Source organism: Athene cunicularia, assembly GCF_003259725.1.
Source record: "Athene cunicularia isolate RWA chromosome 1 unlocalized genomic scaffold, athCun1 chr1_part1, whole genome shotgun sequence".
Classification (NCBI taxonomy): domain Eukaryota; kingdom Metazoa; phylum Chordata; class Aves; order Strigiformes; family Strigidae; genus Athene; species Athene cunicularia.
Genome location: NW_020799091.1, coordinates 106,792,801 through 106,814,135, shown reverse-complemented (window position 1 = coordinate 106,814,135; position 21,335 = coordinate 106,792,801). Strand labels below are relative to the sequence as shown.

The 21,335-nt window shown below is 37.1% G+C and overlaps 1 protein-coding gene across 1 annotated transcript in view; it reads right to left on the bottom strand.

Moving 5' to 3' along the window:
- Positions 1–18,323, bottom strand: part of ROBO2 (roundabout guidance receptor 2) — a 1,105,399-nt gene extending 1,087,076 nt beyond the window's left edge. The window contains exons 1-2 of the mRNA XM_026845322.1: positions 18,310–18,323; positions 15,035–15,151 (exon numbers count right to left, since the gene is read on the bottom strand). Of these exons, the coding sequence (XP_026701123.1) occupies positions 15,035–15,137 (103 nt within the window). The 5' untranslated portion in view covers positions 15,138–15,151; positions 18,310–18,323. The remainder of the gene's footprint in view (positions 1–15,034; positions 15,152–18,309) is intronic.
- Between the last annotated feature and the right edge of the window lie 3,012 nt (positions 18,324–21,335).

Genomic DNA, 21,335 nt, shown 5'->3' with positions numbered 1-21,335 from the left:
GATCTTATTTTCTCTGAACTCCAATATCCATTTACAGTGCCTAATAAAGAATCAAATGTGACAGTAATGCTTAGCTGGTCCCCTGCCAAAACGCTTGATGGTGAGTCCCTGCCTAACAAGTATATAAATTGATACAGCAGATCCTCCAGCTCCAAATATGAGGCAGCTACTTTCCCCTAATCGCAAGCTTCATGTTATGAATTAAACATCAAGACATGTATGTGAGCAAGAGAGGTTAGAAAGCTCTGAGGTGCAGAGGGGGTGCCAAATGCACAGTCCTCACATGGATGCCACAGTGATAGCAGCCCCATGCTATCACAGGGGAACCACCACACACATGTAGATGTCCTGTTGGGAATGTGGGCGCACTGACCACTGCAGCAAGAGCTAAGTTGCTGCCATTCAGCTTTGGTCTCCTCTGGGAGAGATGGCTTCAGGCTGCTGCCAGAGGGATACTGTTGTATCTGAGCAAAGAATCTTCACTACTTTTGTACTTCTCTACTCCCCCAAAATTAATCAAGAAGCCTACACAACCAATAAAGGAGGGAGCCACACATAATGGCTAGAGATGCCAGCTACAGGGAGCAACAGTAATATTCCAGTCTCAGGTACCACAGAAGGTCAACAAGCAAGATGCTTCTGCTTAAGGAGATGGTCCCAGGCACCCAAGTCAGGAGCTACTACTTTCAGGCTGATTTGGTTTGAAAGCCTGGAGAACAGAAATGCTGTGCCTTATTTACAACTCTGGCAAGTTGTTGCAACGGGTACTGGAGCCTTGCTTAAGCAGCATTTCTCTAGTCTATTGTTGTGCATTTGGAAGACAGGACACAGCATTTAGTATCTTCCCAGAAATATGAGCAAGATCATTACTAGTACTCCAGCTTTCTAATTATCCTAACTTTACTAAATGAAAGTAACACATACTTGCCTATTATTTCCAGTAGAAGGGCAAGTAAATTCTCTCCAGTGTATTCCTATACATTACACATTGATGGAGTAAGACAGATACATAAGTATTTATATAAAGTTTATTACTAAAATTCTTCCTGTTGCCTCATCTATCAATACCATTTACAGCAATTGTGCAATACAATAAAATGAATATTGTTTTATTATATGTAGTGTTTCTCAGCACGATACAAAGAAAAGTTTCTCTGAAAAGGGGGCCTGCAGCCAGTCTCCAAGCAGCAAGTACCATCTTCTTGACAGAAGGGTTATAAATCCATACGACACCCCAGTCCCCCTGAAGGCCTCTTCAAGGGCACCTTACTCCTGCTTTGAAAGAAGAAAATACTAGACATTAAAGTATCATCAGCTCTGGAAACTATAAAGATGTCAGATGATCTAGATCAATGCTTTACAACTTCAGGTGCAAGGACCCACTGGAGATCAGAAAGAAATGCAGATAGATTAATTCCAAGGTATTAGTGGAAAGGGTTTAAACTTTAATATATTCTATATGATCTGTATAACCTAAGTTACACAAATTTATGGATGTGAAACTTGTGTACTTGCACAAGAAAGCTTCTAGGTGTTGCTAAATTGAAAAACTTAAATTACAATCCTTAATATACATTTCTACTGCAAACATGACTAAATTCTGTCTTTACTTACAAAGTATTTGTACCTTCCTTTGATATTAATTAGGTTTTTTTGCCTCCTCATCCTTGGAGGAAGATCATAATCACCTCTTAATAGTCTAAATTACCCTAATATGAGCACTATAATAGAAATATCTATTTTAGCCTATAACAGTTTTTACTGTGAAAACAAGAATTAGAACCATTTGTTCTCATGCTTTTATGATGACAGCAGACTGCTGCCTTCAGCAACCTTGTACAGCATCCTCACAGAAATGCTTTCTGGATTTTTCTGTGGAATTTAATTAGAACATATTACTTCACAGCATCACCTCAGCAAGAACCACCTCTACCAACTGCTTATTAATGCATTTAGATAATTTGTATATAGGTTAGCACAAACAACCCTCACACCCCAAACTTCATTCATTTTAAAATATAGACATTCCTGAAGAAATGTACTAAATGCTATTATTTTTATGTTGATTTTTGAAGTGTTCTATATATCAGATCTAGAAAATACTGAGGAATATGCAGTTTCTTTTCTTTTAGGGAGAAAAAAATACTTCAGACATGTAATCTATTATCAGAAAGTCACAGGCCTTCTCAGTGGCTGGCCTTGTAAAAAAAACCAAGGAATCTATTAGACAGGATTCAAGAATGGCAAAATTTATAAGCAGGCTGTGGTAAAGAGCATAAATCACAACACTACTTTCACTTAGAGCTCATGTGAAGTAAGGGGGATAACAGAGGGACTGAAAGTGATCAAATATTTTTCTATTGGATTATGTTCTTATCAGACATGTAGCCAATTTTAAACAGAATTAAGTTCGTTGCTTGCTTTGTTAATAAACATGAAGCTGGCTATCTTATTTGAGAGCTCACAAAGCTAAAGTTTACAGGTGTTCAGTTACACTTGGCCTGTGTGCATGATGCCCCTCATCACATCCACCCTGTATGTCATTCATTTTCAACTTGAACACACAGGATCCTAAAGTTAGCACTCTTTAAAAGGATGAAGAAAAATCAGAAGTTGAATAGCTGAAATGATAAAGTTATTTTCCATAGAAGAAATAGGTGCATCAACTGCACACTAATGTTAATGCCTATTGAAACTGCATTTAATACTTATGCCATGAAAAATAGCGACCCTTAACATGAAGCTGCATGCAATAGAGACCTCTTACATACGGTATTTTTTGTCTTCTGCTTGTAGAGCTTTTGTTGACCAAGCTAAGCCTCTATTAGATAAGGTGCCAGTTCAGCAACATATTCTTATACTTCACTGCAAAAGTCTTATCCTTCATAGATTTGAATAGATCTAGGGCACCTAACTCCTCTGCTTTGTTGAGCAGGGGCGTGCCGTATGTGCTACGAATTCAGTGCATTTGAGTACATTGGAAGATAAAACAAAGGATTCCTCACAATCATCTTACTCCAACATGCAGGGTCGATAAGATAGAAACACTTGGAGTGGGGGATAACAATGCTGTCACTGCATTTCAAGTCAGAAATAATGACAATGTGACCCACCAGATTAAGTTAGCAGTTTCACATGAAAACCTGTCATACTTGTGTTTATTTTTCTTAACAGACATGTATAAGATCATGCTGTGTACAGTGGCACTTCAAGCACAGCATCTGCTTTATGACTGCACAAGAGTGAACATGTTAAACTCATTCTCCAATTGATGGACAGCCCAGTGAAACTATCAACACAGACTGAGTTTGCCCATCACACACATGCATAAATTAATATGCAAAATTAGATCTAGAACTGCAAATGCCCTCCTGCTCAACTTTTTAACATAGTCCAGAGAGCAATAATAATTCAACATCTCAAAAATATTTGTATTGCGCAGGTATCCACACATGGTCCTGGGCAGCCTGCGCTCGCTGAGCCAGCACTGAGCAGGGATATTGGCACAGATAACCTTGAGATGACCCTTCCAACCTCAGCCATTTTGAGAAGACCTGACCCCTTCCTATATACAACTAAATATCTTATATGTTTTGCTGTTTCAACTTTGATTTTAAGGAAGAATGTGAAATCTGTTTCACACAATCTTGAACCTTTAAATTCAGGTGGACAATGCTAAGTATAAACATTGTGAAACAAAGCCTCACGTTTCCCATAAAGTTCCCTTGGAAGCTTTATGCTACTCCAAAGTCCTAAAAGTTTTATACCAGGTAATTCACAGGTCTGTTACTATTGAAGAAAAATTTCCAACATACACTTCAGGAACAGACATGTCACGTAAATGGCATTATTAATTCACTTCAAAATAATAAATAAAACATAGGAAAAAGCAGCAGACTGTAAAGGGAAGTGCTTGGAACATACACATGTATCTGCAGTACTAAAATATACATGATGGGATACTTTTCTATAATAAAGAAAATTCATAGGATTTATTACTGGTAATCATCAACGCCAGAGTTTTTGAAAGAATCACCAATTGCAAATAGAACAAAGGATAGCATGCTTTGGACTTTAATTATACAATACAGTATTCCTTAGCAGCCAAATAAAACTTCAAACTTTCTCAATAAGCTTTTCTTGTTAACTTATGTAGTTGAAAAACATATGGTCTGATATTATTTGCCTGAAATTCAGCAATTAAAAGAAGTCTAATAGATGCTATTTATTTGTTAACTTTAATGCAGACTAAGAAAATTGGAAACATTTCACAGCAATAGATTTAACCAGACAAGAAATAATCTGCATTTTTCTACTACATATTGAGATAATGGAAACAACATTCTTACTCATGTATTTTTAATGATATGACCCTACAACTATGAAGCATAGTCACAAAGCACTGAAACATCATTTAACAAGATGAGAAATCTGTGACTTATTTTATCTGATCCAGAAATGAGCTGTCAAAGTTGAATTGTTACGTAATTAATTGTGCATTTGCTGGTAATTTTTAAACTGTGAATGAAAGACTGTAGTGGAATTGCAAATCATTGAACACTTTCATGTAATACATTTGAGATAATCCTTTGAAGACCACTTTCCCTGAACAGAGTGTTAATGAGAAACTCCTCACTTTAATAAAATGTCACCTGATAAGTATAACCAAACAACATAATTTTCTTTTAAACAAAAATCTTTTAGATGGCTATCGTTGAATGGATTCCATAACCATTGTTGAGATACAGGTAGATTTGAGACCTTCAAGAAATCATTCACCTCCAGAACGGGTACTGAAATGGCCTAAGAGAGACTGCACAAATTTCAATTAACTGATTTACATGCAAGGTACTGCAGAGGACACTCTGCTGTTATATTACTACACACCTGCAGTTAAATAGTCTTCAGATCCTGTTAATTTTATTCAAAACACAGCTAGAAGGGCTACTGATGACATTAACCTTTTTTAATTGTTCATCTCAAGGATGCCACTTCCCAATTCTTCTCCTTCTCCCTGCCCCTTCCATACCTTCTACACAATGCATTAGTTATTGAATATTATTTATGCAGATACATTTTGACAAAGAGCTTGGCCCAGATTTTTTTCTTTTGGAAGTTGAGATTTGGTGTTCTGCTCAGCAATAGTCAAGATATACTTTTGCTGGCTTTTTCAGTCAAGGTCTACCATTCCAAAACCTTTGCTGGGCTGTATTCCTCCTGGGAAACCGAGGATCTAAACACTGAACAAGTGGCAGGAGGAAAAATGAATACATAGGGAATGATACTTTCCCCAAGTGTCACCCAGTCAACATAGTAGCTCAGTGTGGAGACAGATTAATGCTGAACTTGTAGCGAAGCAGCTATTATTGCTGGAACCCATGGGAAGCTTGCTATTTTCATACTAATAAAGCTTTCACACGACTTGTTTTATGAGGAGTTCTGTTTTTAAAGATGCTAAAATGTCTTTTTTGTTGTGTTTGTTGAAGCTTTTTTTTTTTAAATGTTGGAAGAAGTGAACCCCAAACAGCAGCTGAAATATAAAAGAAATCTTGCTTAAGAACAAATCCTTCAGTTACCAAACAAGCTTGTTTAATATGTTGGAACTATGAGCTTCTTGCCAGAACATCCTTCTAGATGTTCATTTCAACTCACTAAGACCTGAAAGCTTATGGTTATGGTTACTTTTGAAAATAAATTTTATATGAAAGGACAGACAAATGAGTCTTGAAATACTTTAAATTAAAATGCGACATAAACTCCAAGCTGTATCTCAATAAATATACATTAGGACACTTAGTACTTGTACAGGTTCCAGGACTAAGTGTTTTATACTGCATGCATTGTATCATTTTCTTTACTGCCAATTTTCATTATTTTTTATGAAGCTTACTACCACAGTGCCTGCCAAGAACATTTTTGAAACCTCATACATTCTGTTAAAACATCAAGAACACCATATTTTCAAAAATGAAAGATTTACTTTAAATGATATCAAGTGAAACTTTGATTGTATCACGGTGGCTTTAGTCACATCCTGTTTTCTAGTAAGTAAATTTATCTTTTGTAAATTAACAAAAAAATGGGTTTGAGTTTAGTGCTAGGATCACATAAGCATTTTTAATTTCTACATGACAGGGGAGGGTGAGTTCTGGCCCACCTAGAGCAGTGGGTACCCACAGCAGCACAACAGTTACCTGCAACATCAAAGCTTGTTTCCAGGAGATGACATCTAACATACGCAATTACATATACATTCATTAGAAAGTTCTAATTCAAAACTAAAACTTCCTGGAAATCAATTCTTGAGGATTTAATCTGTTGCAGATTGAAAACACTGAACCTTCTACATAAAAACAAACCAACCACCCCACACAAACCACACACCTGTTACCAGAAGCATTCTTCCTATATATCTACTTACAGCAAATAACTAACCTTTTAGTATCATTCATGTGAAAAAGCTTTCCTAGACCTTGAATTGTATTAGACCGTTAATTCAAGAGTTTAAGTGTGATTGCCTCAGTTTCTCTAAGTTTTTCATATAATAAAAACATCTACTTTCGTGACAAGTTCTACTAATGTAAAACTATACCCTGTACCCACTCTCTGATACCTCTCATTGATCTTTGGTTTGCTAAGCTAGGAGAAATGAAGATCAACAGAATAACTACACTCTTTGTGTATAGAACATTATACCTGAAGAGTAAAAGATCTCATCTCCTACAACAGGTCTAATTTCCAACATATCACTGCCCCATATGGAACAATTAATTTCTTCTTTGCCATAAAACCCTTTCAGAGAAAGCAGGTTTTTCACCTGTCAAGGATGCAGACTAGCAATCCTGGGGAAAACAGCTACAGAAAACGTAGTCCACAGAAAAGGCAGATACTTTTCAGGTCTTAAAAGTCATGCAAATAGCCTTAGGCAAATATATGTAAATTGATCATAAGAAAAACAAATTTACTCCTGGATAGTTCACAGTTTTCATTAGAATTGAAGCTCTTTGTTTACCTCATACCAAAACCATCATGGTTTTGCCACTTCAGTACTAAAACCTCTTTTGTCCTCAGCTACTTAGTACCTGTTAGCTTCATAAACTATTACTACAGATTTTCTACATCCTCATTAATAATAAGTAGTCTACTCAAGTTATCTGCTCCTGTACTTAATGCTAAACATATTCTTACATTCCACTGTGTGATGAAAATTACATTATAGTGAAAGCTTTAATGAGGATATGCATTATGTTTAATTGTATATTGTTCGACTTATCTCTCCGAAATAGGAATGACATGAAACATTTTCTGATTATTGGCCAAAGCGGAATGTCTGCATGCTTAATATATTTTTTTGTGGAAGTCAATGAAGATTAATTCTAAAGAAAAAAACAGATTGCATTAACTTTGCATAGTGTCTTTGCCTGCAAGGAGGCTTTATAACAAATGGAAATATAATTGATTAAAGCAATGCATGCTTTCTGTTCAAATTTAGATTCCCCAGCTCACATAGTTCAGCTGCATTCTAAAATGTTACATGCAGTTGCCTTTTTTTTTTTTTTTTAATACTGTGGCTAAATTGAAGCAGGCAGCAAACATTTCACTTTTCAATTAGGCAATACCTGTGGCAGGAACACACACAGAGAATAGCTTAAAGAAACTCTATTGGCAGCTTCTTCATCAAGAGGTTCTGCAAAGGGTGCTGCCTAGACAAATGAAGACAAGCAGACCTCTTTTCAAAAATGTAGTATATATTGCTTAAGTTAAAAAAAAAAAAAAACCACACACAAAGGCTACTCGCCAATTTTAAAGTGGCTCAGATTTACCATTCCATTAAAAACAAACAAATCCTCCCTTCAAAAAATAGTGTTGTTATCCATTAGCAAAGCTGTATAATGTACAAGAGATAAAAGGTTAAGTACTAAATCATGTTTGATTACTTAAAAAAAACCTACTGTTACTTTGAGAGGGTAAATGTACATGCTGATAGTGTGTTTTCAAATGTATTTTGAGAACTTTAGAGACATGCAGAAGTCACTTTGTATTAAGTCTCAAGCTTCTCTCATTAAAACTCCCCCTACCCCTCCAACACAGACTGCTGAACCAGAAATAAAATCTCTTAGAAGTTCAAGAATTTTTTATTTTATACATAGGTATTTACAAACAACTTTTCTCTTCCAACCTATAAAAACATCAGATTTGCATAGGCAGGAGAGAACAGGAGGTTTAGTTAGGTCATTCACACACATGCCTCCTATTCTTTCCAGCACAGTCCACCTGTCTCAACAAAAAAAGGCCTTGGGCTTTTTGTTTCTACAGAAATCACTGAAATGTCTCTAAATGACTTCACACACCCACAATGAGGGTACAGAAGAGCCTCATCATCATTCAGTTCCTTCATCACAACTTAAGCATCTACTAGAACTCCACAGTGAGGAGGCAGTAATGAAGGAGCAACTGTAACGTAACACAACATGGCTGGAGCACCTTGGTTGTCCTACCCCAAATTATTCTTACTACACCACCTGAATACACAACAGATGGAAGTGCACAAGCAGAGATTGCTACAGCTTATCATCTGGGTTGAATCTAAATTTGGATCAAAGAGCAAGTCTGTCAGAGCTTTGATACAGAATCCCGAGTGCTCACTGGTTCTCTGCAACAGGATGCTTCACAGGAGAGCAATACAGAGGAGTTTCATTTTGCTGGGATGAGCTTCAGTTTCATTTGAAGGATATGAACAGACTACCTTAAAACAATTTCAGGCATTCTACAAAACATTCTGATAATCTTCAGCAAAACATTAGAAGTACATATATATTTCATCAGTACCTACTTACCTAAAAGGAGTTATGAACTGTAGGTAATTATTTCCTTCAAATTAAAGTTTTACAGCATATTTAAGGAGAGTTTGGGGTGCAAGCTGGGGCTACAGAGTGATTTAGAAATGGGTACAGGAGTTCTTGCAGATAATACCTCTCCCTCCAGTTCTCTTACCCTAAAGATTTGCTTTCCAGAAAATATTTTTTCCAGCATAAGTAACATAGAACAGTTAGGACTCCCATTTTGTTGTGGCTTTTGTGGGCACCGACTTGCCCCACAAGTTCTCTTCTTGTGATAATCCCATTAATACCAGATTAATAACGTGAAACCTACCCTAGTACATGTATTCTCCAAAATGCAAGAAATTTCTAAAATACACATTACATATGTGTAGGAGACACATTCCAATACCACTGCAACTGCATGTATAATTAAGGAACAATCACAACTTTCCCCATTTACATTGCTAGCCAGAAGGAGAAGTTTTATACTTCAGAGCACCAGCATACAGAGACACTCAAACTAGGTACAGCAATTCAACTTCATCAGTCCAGGAAGTCAGCAAGCCTATTCAGTCTTCTTTTGATCTTTTTTTTCTTCCAATATCTGAAGGTCTTTATGTTGTATTTGCTGCTTCTAATGAAAGGAAGTGAGGCTACCCAGAGATTCAAGGGGAATCACAACAGAGCTCACACACACACACACACACACACACACACACACACACCCACCAACCACAGTAGGACATTGTCTTCTCACTGCAATACCAGGAAAGGATCAGCAGACCACCTCCGGGGATAACTGCTGTTCTTGTGTGTGTTCTTGTGTGCTAGATGCAATCTACTGTTACTCCAGTACTGCTGATAGCAGGAATTACAACAACTTCTCATCTCAGCAAGTTCTGAATGAGATTTCACCTGTGACACGCAGAGCTGCAGGCTGAGGAAATGCAGATTATCAGAGGTCTGCCAGAAACAATTGAGGTGTGACAATCCTTTTGAGGGAAGATGGTAAGCAATGTTAAGTGTAAACTTGCCCAGCAGCTGATGCTATAATTCACTAATCTGATGACCTTCCTGTAAATTGCAAGCTTGTTTGATATGTTGCTTCTTAAACAGAGATGAAAAAGCAACTTCTTTCAGACAGTTACCAGGCTAAGATTTTACTGAACTCAGTAACTCTGTAGTTGCTGGGAGTCACATTATATTCCTGGTCTGTTCAGAATCATATATTTTATTTTTAAAAGAAAATTTTTCTGTAAATAAACATTTTCACATAACCATGGAAAAAAAATCAGGTTGGAAGGGACCTTTGAAGGCATACAGATACAACCTCCTGCTCAAAGCTGAGCCAGCTTCCAATTTAGATCATGTTGCCCAGGGCCTTGTCCTATCAAGTCCTGAATATTTCCAAGGATGGTGATTCCTGAACCTCTCTGGGTAACCCAGGTCAGTGCCTTCAATTGTGATTTTCCTTGCTGCCCCTCATGACCATTCCTCTTGTGCATCTCTAAGGACAGTCTCACTCCATCTTCCTGCACATCTGTTTTCCAGACCCCAACAATCTCAGTGGCCTTTAGCTGCACTCACCACACTTTACCAACATGTCTCATATTGAGGGGCCCAAAACTCAATGCAGCATCCCAAATGCAGCCCCGTGAGTGCCAAATAGAGGAGCACAGCTGTTACCCTCAGCCTGCCTGCTGTACTCCTGCTAATGCCACACAGCACGTGATTCATTTTCATCACCTCCAGAGCATGCTACTGACACATATTTGACCCTCTACCCACCAAGACTTCTGTGACCTTTTCTGTAGACCCACATTATATGCACACTATACACTTTAAAAAGCATTTCTAGGATACCTATGGCTTTGCACTTTTTTTTTTTTTAAGGCTAGTTTGAAAGATTTACATAAGAAGACTGTTTTGCAGATAGTGGAAGTTAACATTAAAACAAAAACCTGCAAAGTCATCTCACATCAGGCACCCAGAACATATATCGAGTTTCTTTCTCTGAGCATGCAAAATCATCATGGACTGGTAGGTCATGCCACAGGCTTTGGAGGGGCTGGGTGACCTGTTAGCTAGCTGACGTCTCTGTGCAAGAGGCTGGCCTGGGCAGCATCCCTCCCCCCAGCCCTGAGGCAACAATGCTACCTGGGGTCTATTCCATGTCACCAGAGATGCTCATCTTCATGTTGGGAGGCATGAGCCACGTTACACACATGTGCTTGGCAGATTTGGCCATGCTGGAGGCAAGCCATGGCAGCACAGCACCAATGGACTCTCACTTTCTCCATAGAGATTTGACTTCTCTTGTGCTTTTTTAAAACCAAAATCACTACTCATTTAGGACGTTAGTGTTAAAACTGTATATGTATACACATACACACTCCATATATATAAAAATATTTTCCTTACCTTGTCAGACAAGCATACAGTTGAGCAAGAGGAAGCTACTTATACACAAATGCTTTAGCCTCCAACAATGTGCAGCGATTAGAAATAGATACCAAAGCTTTGTCTTTCAATTTTTAAGTACTTAGAATTGTCACAATATTTCAGCATCCTATCTGTAGTCAAAATGTTTGTGGAAATCCGAGGTATCCTTAATCTGCCTTCCTTCTGACCCATAAAAAAACCACAGGAATCTCAGTATTTCAGGACAGAGAAAAGACATTGTTATTCATTGTTTTTGAAGATCATTGTGGGGCACATTTGTTTTTCCTTAGCAACAAGGACAAGGTATGAAAATAAGGTGATCTGAACACTTGTTTGCAGCTATAAGCATCAACCTTGTGACTCTCAAGTCCAGCAGACTCCCTTTTACTGTTTCTGAACATATATAATACTTGACATACTCCTGTATATTCCAGGTTAGCTTAATGCTGGCTGAACATAACCTGCTTTATCATTGGTTAAAGTTACTAAATGTTAAAACAAAAATATCCCCTACAATGGTTGTTTCAATTAAAAAGTTAAGGTAATTCCCTCCAAATAGGCCTGTGTTGGGGAAAAAAAGGTTTCTGCCGGGGGTGGGGTGGGGTGTGTGTCAGAGCTGTCAGCCAGCAACACCCACTGCTTTCTAGCACATTCAATCTGAGCTCTGAAGCCTCTTGTCTGTAGCACATTGCACAGTGTTCATGCTTGATCATTAAAGAAAGCAACCTGTCAACACCGTATGCTGACAGTTCTGAAAAAAATAGATTTGAAAGGATCTTCTTCTGCAAGAAGCATGCATCCAAGAACACCAGCATTACTGCTGTGTTCTTCAGAGTAGACACCATTTTATCCAGCAACTCCAGAGCTTCAGAGAAAGCACCTGCTTACTCTATACAGCAGTGAAATTCCACATATTTTGAAACATTCACTTTTTTTATAAGTCTAAAAATTATTGGATTCCAGGACTCCTTATTCATCTTCTGTCCTAACAATAAACAGTACTAACACTGAGAATATTACAGAAGAGTAATTGTCTGCTTATTGTTCATGTAACTTTAGACTTCCAACTATATGCTTTCCCTAAGTTTGCCGTGGAAAAGAAACAAGTTTAACTGTTTCAAAACATTCTTCAGATACTCATGGATTAAAAAAAATAAATTTCTCAAGTTACTTAAGAGCATAAAATTTAAACCAGGGTAGTTTTGGTGACAGAGAAGTGAACCTGCAATACTCAGGTAAGTGAGAAAAGCAGAATGGGTGCAAAACTCTAAAAAATTATACATTTGACTTGTGCAAGAGCTCAGAATGAGACACGTTTTCTTCCATACTCCAGTCTCCACTTGACACTTATACTAGGTAGACTGAAGCAACTAACTGCAAGCAATGCATAAATAGAGCAAGATGCAGATCCATGGACCTCAAAAGACAGAGAATGGTGTGGATTAATGTTTAAAAAGTACAGCTAGGAATAGCTGTTGGAAAACAAAGGGTTTTTAATTTGAGTTTACTACTCATATTGGAAATGGAAGTGGAACAAATGTTGGTTTCTCTCTAACTTCCATAGCAACCCACTCACACTGAAGTTATGTGACTCAGAAGCTGTTTTCTTTAAATGCAGCCATATGGCTTTTAAACCCATTTGGTTCAATGCCCAGACACAGAATAATTATTTCTTCATTTTATTGTCCAGATAGACTCCAAATACTCAAACTTTATAATTTTACTCAAATTACTCAAAGGTCTCCTTTAGGTTTCTCAGGCTCCTACCAGTCAAGCCCAAAGGGCTTTGCTTTTTACTTTAAAAGAAAACATTAATAGAAATCCACAGCAAAATTAGGGATAGATCTGTCAACTTAAAAGAGATTTCACATTTCCCAAATACCCTGTAATTATACCAAGAAAATATTTGTTCCTTGCTTTTATTTTACTACTTCATTGCCAGACAACTAAAAATTCACATTTCTCAAATGGTTTAAGCAGTCATCAGCAGTTGCAATAAGTATGTATGCTTAAAAGTCTGCAGTAAACTTCCATCACAGTGGAGTACAAAATCTACAAGACAAACATAGCCAGCTTTATTACACTGGGCCTTCTTGAATGTATTTCTTAATTCCACAAACTGCATAGCAACCTAGCAAAATTATTTAAAATTAAAGCAAAAGAGCATGATCGAAGTTCACATCCCTTTTCCAGTAAGTTATTGCCAATTTTAGGAAGACATTTTACATTCAAAGAGAACATAATTAAATCACACTCTTAAGGTTTCATTTTTCCAAGTTATATTTTGGTAATTATTATAAAACAGAAACATATAGAACTGAATGACCAAAAGATCAGCTCACAGATGAAGACTGCAAACTTCAATGCCTCTCAGACAGAAACTCAAAGTAGGTTTAAAATCACTGAAAGTATCTCTTCACAGCACAAGCTCCCTCACCTCGTATGCTTTGAAAACAAACTCTTTCAAGTTACTGTTCCTGTGTTTCTTTCCAATATCTCATTCTTTCCCATACTCTTCACCAGTATTTCATAAAACACAAAAAAACTTTACCATACATTTTATATTTTAGCACAGAAAGTAAACCTTCAAATGTGTTTTCTCAAGTCAAAGACTACAGTATTAAAATAGAAGCTTTTTACATTAAAAGAAAATCTTTAGAAAACCAACTTACCTATTTGTACAAAGACAGTTTATATCACAGAAAAGCTCCTGCACATGTCTGGTGCTCAGCTGCAAAATGTTTGCAACCGCTTACTTTATAAGGGTGCTCTATGGGCTGTGAAGCTGATTTTCAGTATTTGCAGAAGCAACATTAAGTTCTGCAAAAGTTTCCTGCAGAATTGCAGCACACAGTTTATCTCCTATTTCTCTGCCTACAACTCCACCAAGCAAGAGCAAACACCATCATGGATCCAACAGACAAGAACCACTACTTCTACCTAAACTGCAGAACACTGGTAGTCATTGACTAGAGTAATACAAAGTAGATAGCCTGTAGCTGCAAGTAGTACAGCATTTTCCCCAGTTGAGAGTGTAAATTAAGGACCTGGAAATCTCAGCTCACGTCTAACATGCACTTCCTAAAGCTGGCCTGACACACCTCAAAACAGTATGCCTATGCACTTCCCTCAGTGCCTCAAAATTATCACTTACAGATTTCCCCCTTCCACAGTTTCACACAACGTGCAACCATCTTTCATAGTAAATATCTCTCGAAAAAACACAATAGCCTGTTATTACCTCTCAGTCTTCAGAAACAGTCAATAATTTTTCAAAATTAATAAACCAAGAAGCTAGACTTTTTTCGCTTGTCTGAATTCTTGCAGCTGTTACTATACTCCATCAGTGAGACAGGAACACAACATGGAAAATATTTATAGCACTGCAACAAAAGTCCTTCTGAGTATGGCATGTCCATTGCAGATATCACAGGTAAGTAATGCCAAGTGTCCATGTCTACTATCTCTTAAACAACTACTTTTCCACACCTAGAGAGCTAACAACAGATAACAATGGGAGATTTATTTCAAGACACAAACCAATCACAGAGCACAAGAAAACTGTTTCAAACATCCGGATAATCCCATAGACATCATCTTCCAAACAGCATTTGACCTTTCAACTGAAGTAACGAGATATTTATATTCTTATTTCTTGTCAGCAGTTCACACAAGTTCAACATGTCACCACACAGATTCATTTCATTTTTCCAACCAATGCTATGCAATATTGAGCAAATAGAAAATTGTAGTAAAAGATCTTTACTTACCTTGTCCTTGTCCACTGATCTGGTGACTCCACAGCATCAGAATTATTGTTAATATCCAGCGCATCTGCCCAGTTACTCCACCGCTTCCTTGTCTTCCAGCCATTGCATTATTGGATGCTATACAAAGAAATGTTATTGAATGTTTTAGTTATAACTTTTGGGAAATATACCTTTGGGTGGAAGAAAACAAAACAAAATTTCTTCAGTACACATCTATCCTTCTACTTTAATAAATGCTGGTAAAAATGATTTTTCATTCAGAACCTCCCTGTTTGCTCAAGACTGTTAATTCATAGCCTACTACAAAATAGAAGTTGCTTTGCAAATGCCTGAATTTACCTTTCTCACAGAGGTCCTGAGCTTCACAAAAAGCTATGTTCCAACCAAGCTAGGTTTAGGAGTCCTGACCTCACCAAGTCACTTAAATCTTGTTGTATAGTACAGAAACAATTCTGAAGCAAATTCTCTCAATCAGCATTTAACTTGAATTTTTTTAAAGTTTGATTTTTTACAACATTGAGTTGTGCTAGTAGTTGCATTTCATTATGGCCTTTCCTGGATCAACTACATCTTCCACTGATCAGAGTTTCCACATCACTGACATACACAACATTTACATATTTATTATCCCCCTCAATCTCCTTTTTTAGCACTCTGACCCAGGTGTGCTTCTTCATAAGACCTGCATACTCAAATACTGATTTTTTTTCAGAGGTCTGACTGAAAAAAACTAGGATGTAATTTCTAGCCTAAAGCCCAGGCAAATATCACAGAAATTGGTATATGAACAGTTTGGTAATTTATCCAGCATGTGGAAAATCTTACAGCAATTCCTTAAATAGCTTTTTAAAAAAAAAAAAAAATATATTGTAAAAACTTGTGTTTTTCCATTATACACTGCTATAAAAATTCTTGTGAACAGTGTTGTTGGAATTTAAAAAAAGCAACTTTAAAAAGCAAAGAATAAAAAAAATGCTAATGGAAGGGAACATTCACATATTGACTGATTGAGCATACTTTTAATATTGCTGTTATAGTAACTTTCATTTTAAAAATCCCACCAAAAGTATTTTACAAGCCCATGGATGCAAAGCCATCCATACCTAAAGGTTCAACTGAAATTATACCCAATAATCCTCAGTCCTTGATTTTGATCTATAATCTCTGATAAACAAAATCTTTGCTTCATGCAATTTAGAAAAACAGTATTATTTATGCCATAAAAATCTTAAGTAACACTACACAGAGTGTCATGTAGAAGAATATTACACTTAAGTTTCTCCATCATACAGAGGGAAGGCAAGCAGGCAGTGGAAACTGCAAGTTTTCTTGCTTGCTTGGGTGAGAGTGGGGTTAATTTCTCCTGTTTGCTGTGACACTCCAGCTTTCACATTTTCATTCCATCAGTGTCCCAACTACTGGCCCAAACCACTAAATATCTTCTTACATAATTCACATAGCTGCTCAGAATGAAAATTGGCTTTTGCTGAAAAACTGGTTACAGAAACTAGCCCTTCTGCACAGAAGAACTCATCAGTGTTGCAAACACCTTGATTTTCTCGCTAGGAGTTTGTTTTAGGCTCCACTAGAACAGCTGTTATTTCAGCAAAACAGTGCCCTCCCCAGCCAGCACTCAGCAGTTCCTCCACGTCACCTCTCACGCAGGCATATGGAGGGAAGAGAGGAAGGGATGCTTCAAGGCTTTGTTTGTTTGTTTTGCCTTGCCTTTTTCGGGCTTTTTAACCCTGAGATAAAAGAAGCAGCAAATGACTGAAAATGGTCACCCCACAGCAAAAATCAAAGAGCAATGAGTATGAATAAATGCCCTCATATATATATATACTTTTTACCACTGCAAGGTCAAAAAAATAGTTTTGTAAAAACAGTATCTTGGAGATACTGTGTTTCCTTAATATTCTTTCCCCAAACTAACAGACACATTTTAGATTCTGAGTGTAAGCAAACAGATGGTATTCAATTAGTTATTTACCTACTTCATTACTATTAAAGTCTCCAAGATAATTTTTGTTTTCACTGTCTACAGAAAGCTAGAGTCTCATAAAAATCTGGCATTTGTATCTATATTACAACTAGCAGGGCTGTAAATATCACAACTAAGAAAGAATTAAGTTGCCTTTTCTGAACCCTACAAGGGAACATCTAACTTTTATGATGACATTTTTGCTTGAACGTTCATAACTAGTTAACAGAGGAAGATGACAGCCATCTTACTAGGAGAAAACCTAGAGGTCAGCATCCATAGTATTAAAAATGAGAACAGAAGAAGCAAAAGTTGTAAATTTTGATTTTGGATCCAAGACATTTTCTTCAAGCTGCAGCAACCATCCATGGAAAAACAGAAAAGAGCAAGGTAGAAGGGGCTTCAGGGGATGGGATGAGTCTACACACTTCACAACAACACAGAACTGCAAAGAGAAGGAAGGAATCTTAGCCTGATAGACACCATTACTGTCATATTTCTTGTCTGCTGTAAGACAATTTGTACAGGAAAAAAAGCAAAGAAAAGCTACTGCCACCTATATAACTGAAAGTTCAAACCAGAGCTTCCATTTGTAAAGGAAAATTCAAGAGGAAACTGTCATTACAGAAGCAGAAAACTGACTCAGAACCCAAACTATAAATATCCTCTAAATCCTGAGCCTTGTCTTCCATACAGGTGTACTGTAAGCAAACACATTTATTTAATTAAAAGAACATTTGTTCCAAGAGAGGCTACAGTACTGTAAAAAAGCTTAACTGCCAAGCTTATAACAACCTTTATATCATTTGGGTTTAAACTAGTGTTGCTTTAGCCCTTCTAATATAGGAATAAAATGAGCAAGGACAGAATCAAGTCATAAGTATGCTGAATTAAAAGGAACAGGTGCAACAGGTCAGAAGAAATAAAATTATTAGTGCTGTATGGAGAGGAAAACTGTACTTTAAGTATAGAGTAAAATGATATAAGATAAAGACTTCTTTTTCTCCTTTTCTTTCTTATTTAGTTATCTTGCAAAACAGATGACAAGAAATTCCATTTTTTTTGGTAAATCCTAAATTTTAAAAGCATACTTAAGTTTTTGTTGTTGCAAGACTTAGTGAAGGAAAGCCCAGAGATACACAAATCACATCCTTCAAGGGACAAAAGCCTCATTAATCACTCTAACACTTAAGGGAAAAAATCTATTTTTATTCACACCACCCCCCCATCTGCTAAAAGAGGAAAAGTATTAGAGGGAAAAAGCCATCAGACCAACAGAAACATAAAATCTTACCTATAGAGCTTCCTGTACTCGTTCTTCTAAATCAACCATTCTCCCTTCACTGGTGGAGAGAATAACAAGGCAAACCCCACCCCTTTTATGGTCTCTCCAACCAGGGCTCAGCTGAATTAACGAGCACCTCCACATAATTTAATTTAGCTGTGTGCACCCAACATTTCCTGCACCAAGAAGTACAGAGAAAAATATCCAATCACCACTATTTATTTTACTCTTTTTTATTTTTCTCCTTTAAACTTATACATATCATAATACTCTACCTGAAAAATAGCTGTAAAACTACACTTGCAAGTTTCACAGCCAAGAGAAAATAGCAAGGGGACCTTCTTCCCATTTGTTGACAATTAAATGTAACTAATTTAGAGTCAACCAGGTGCAGTCAGTTGGCAAGAAATCATCTAACATGGATAAATCTGGCATATAAAGGACTGTAACAAAGTTTGAAGTTTGTTTTAGATGAGACTTTTGCTGAAGTAGTGTTGGCATGAAAAGCTAGGAGGCTTTCAGTTGCATTACCAGAGATTTGTTGATACCTCAGTGGCATGATCCGTTAAAATCCATAGGCTTTGCAGAATTTTATTTAGGGTGGCAGTAACTTACATCTATTTTGCTTTCCTTCTGTTACTGTTTGTATTATTTTATATGCTTTGTTTTGTCTAAATTGCTGAGTAGATGAACTATGTAGATTTAAGCATCACTTTTAGTATAATACATTTATAAATTTCTTTACAAAACTACATTTAAAAAAAAAAAATATTTAGCCTAAGCAAGCGTAGACTTGGTAAATGATAAGCAAAAATATGCCAGCTTGCTGGTAAATCATGGGAATGTCACTATTGCCTCATAAAAACAAGTCACTGTTGCATATGAAATAGAACTTAGACATTTTACTCTATATTTAAAGTACAGTTTTTTTCTCTCCATACAGCACTAATAAAATATAGTGGAAAGGGATAAATGGTTTCTCAGTCCACTGTTACTACAGACAGTCTCCCTGTATATATTTTTACTCATGCATTAAAAAGAAATCCACTTATTTCTTAAAAAAAAAAAAAAAAAAAAAAAAAAAAAAAAAACTTGTTGCTACCACTCTATGGATAAGACAACAGCCTATAGAATATATGGCTATAAATTGATTCTTTGATCAGTTGTCTTCAGAAAAATGTTATGTCAGACAAAATGAGACAAACTGCTACACTGTGTAGGATAGTAATTCCTAGCTCAGATCACAGTCTGAAAATTGAAGACTTGCATATATGCTTGATGTCAAAACCTTAATCTTGCCTTACTGAAATTTCTTGTGCTTTGGTTTAGAAACTAATCCCACTCTTCCGTCTTCTTCAGGAGTACTTGTACGTTTGAAATTTGTAACTCTGCCTAATGAAAAGAAGACAGTAATAGCAAATATATACCTTAAAAATGCTTATGTGGTACTCAGCATACTGTTGTATGTATCACATTAAACTGCTTCCATAAAATAGAATTGAGATAGATGGAAGAAGAAAAAGAACCCTCCCATTAACTGTTTTCTCAGCGGTGATCACTGAAGAGTAGATAGGTCATGTGTCCCATCAGCTGGATCTCTCTGAATTGGAAATCTGATATAGGAATTTTAGCAGATATGTGAAATGCTTGGACTTACATAGCCAGGCAAAGACTAAAAAACCCCAAAACAACAACAATAACAAAAAAAAACCAAAAACAAACAAAAAAAAACCCACCAAAAAAAAAAAAAAAAAAAAAACACAAGCCAACAAACCAAACACCAAACCCACAAAACACCCTTTAAATTATTTTGAATGTTATAATCATTGGGAATCACAGATATGTAAGGAAATGCCAAGGACAGACTAAAACTTTTGTTAGTACAGACTGTCAAGTCTAACCTGGATGCACTTTATTGAATGAGAGTCTATGTGCCTGAAGCCAGATTCTGATCTTCCTTACATGCACAAAAACCTATGGTACCAGCAGGCCTGTTTATATCCATGTAACTGAAATCAGAACCTGGTCTGATGCATTTAAAATAATTTAATTTATCACTGATGTCTTACTTTGCCTGTTACAAAGACTGTATTTTCTAACCTCATTTCTGTTAGTGCATTACCAAAGACATTACAAATACAGGATCCCTCAGAGGGCCATCTGTGGAACCAGATACTATCCGATGAGGATCTCACTGCAGTATCGGGATTGTTTACACAGTGTAATGAACAGTAATGATAAGATTTTTCCTATTTAAACTCAGAAGCAATGCAAAAGCAGCATAACAATATCCATACCACACCAGGGGTTTCCAGTGCTGCTGTCAGTGGGGCAGAGCACTCCTGGTCCTCACAGCTAGATGGTAGCCATTGCCTTTGTGCATAGAAGGTGAGAAGTCATGAACTCCCACCTCAGATCTCCAAGAACCCAGGTAGAGGAAAACAGAACATATAACCCAATATACCGACAGTTTAGAAACAGCTGTGGCTACAGTTAGACACCAAAAATGTTTCACAAGCCACCTGCCTTGCAGACACTTTCTGCACTGTTACAGCATGAAAGGGAAAGTCACCTTCCTCCCTTTCTGCAAAAGTGGGCTTGGAGTACGTGAGTCAGCAGGGCATACCAGAGCTTTCCCCACCTTCCTAACACTACAACAGATTTGTGAAGATGAGGGAATACTTAATTTTGAAGGGGCTGGGAAGGCTGGAGAAACATTCCCACCAACACCAGGTTCCTAATTTAGGAGGCAGGTCTTCCTACGGCTCCTCCATAGCTGGTGAAGAGAAAGAGGACCCCCTGAGAGGGCACTGGGGAGCACCAAAATTAGACTCCAGCTCTTATTCACTGCAGAACTGACCCTGTGTCTTCCACTGGCTACAGGAGGAGGTCAGAGAGCTTGCCCCCAAGGATGAAATATAAAATAGTCTAAGGTGCATAGTCATGCTGTCCAGCTCTCCACTGGAGCACACTCCCTCATCTGTTGCTGGAACTCAGCTTCTTATGATACCAGAACATGTGCCTCTGTATGTCAT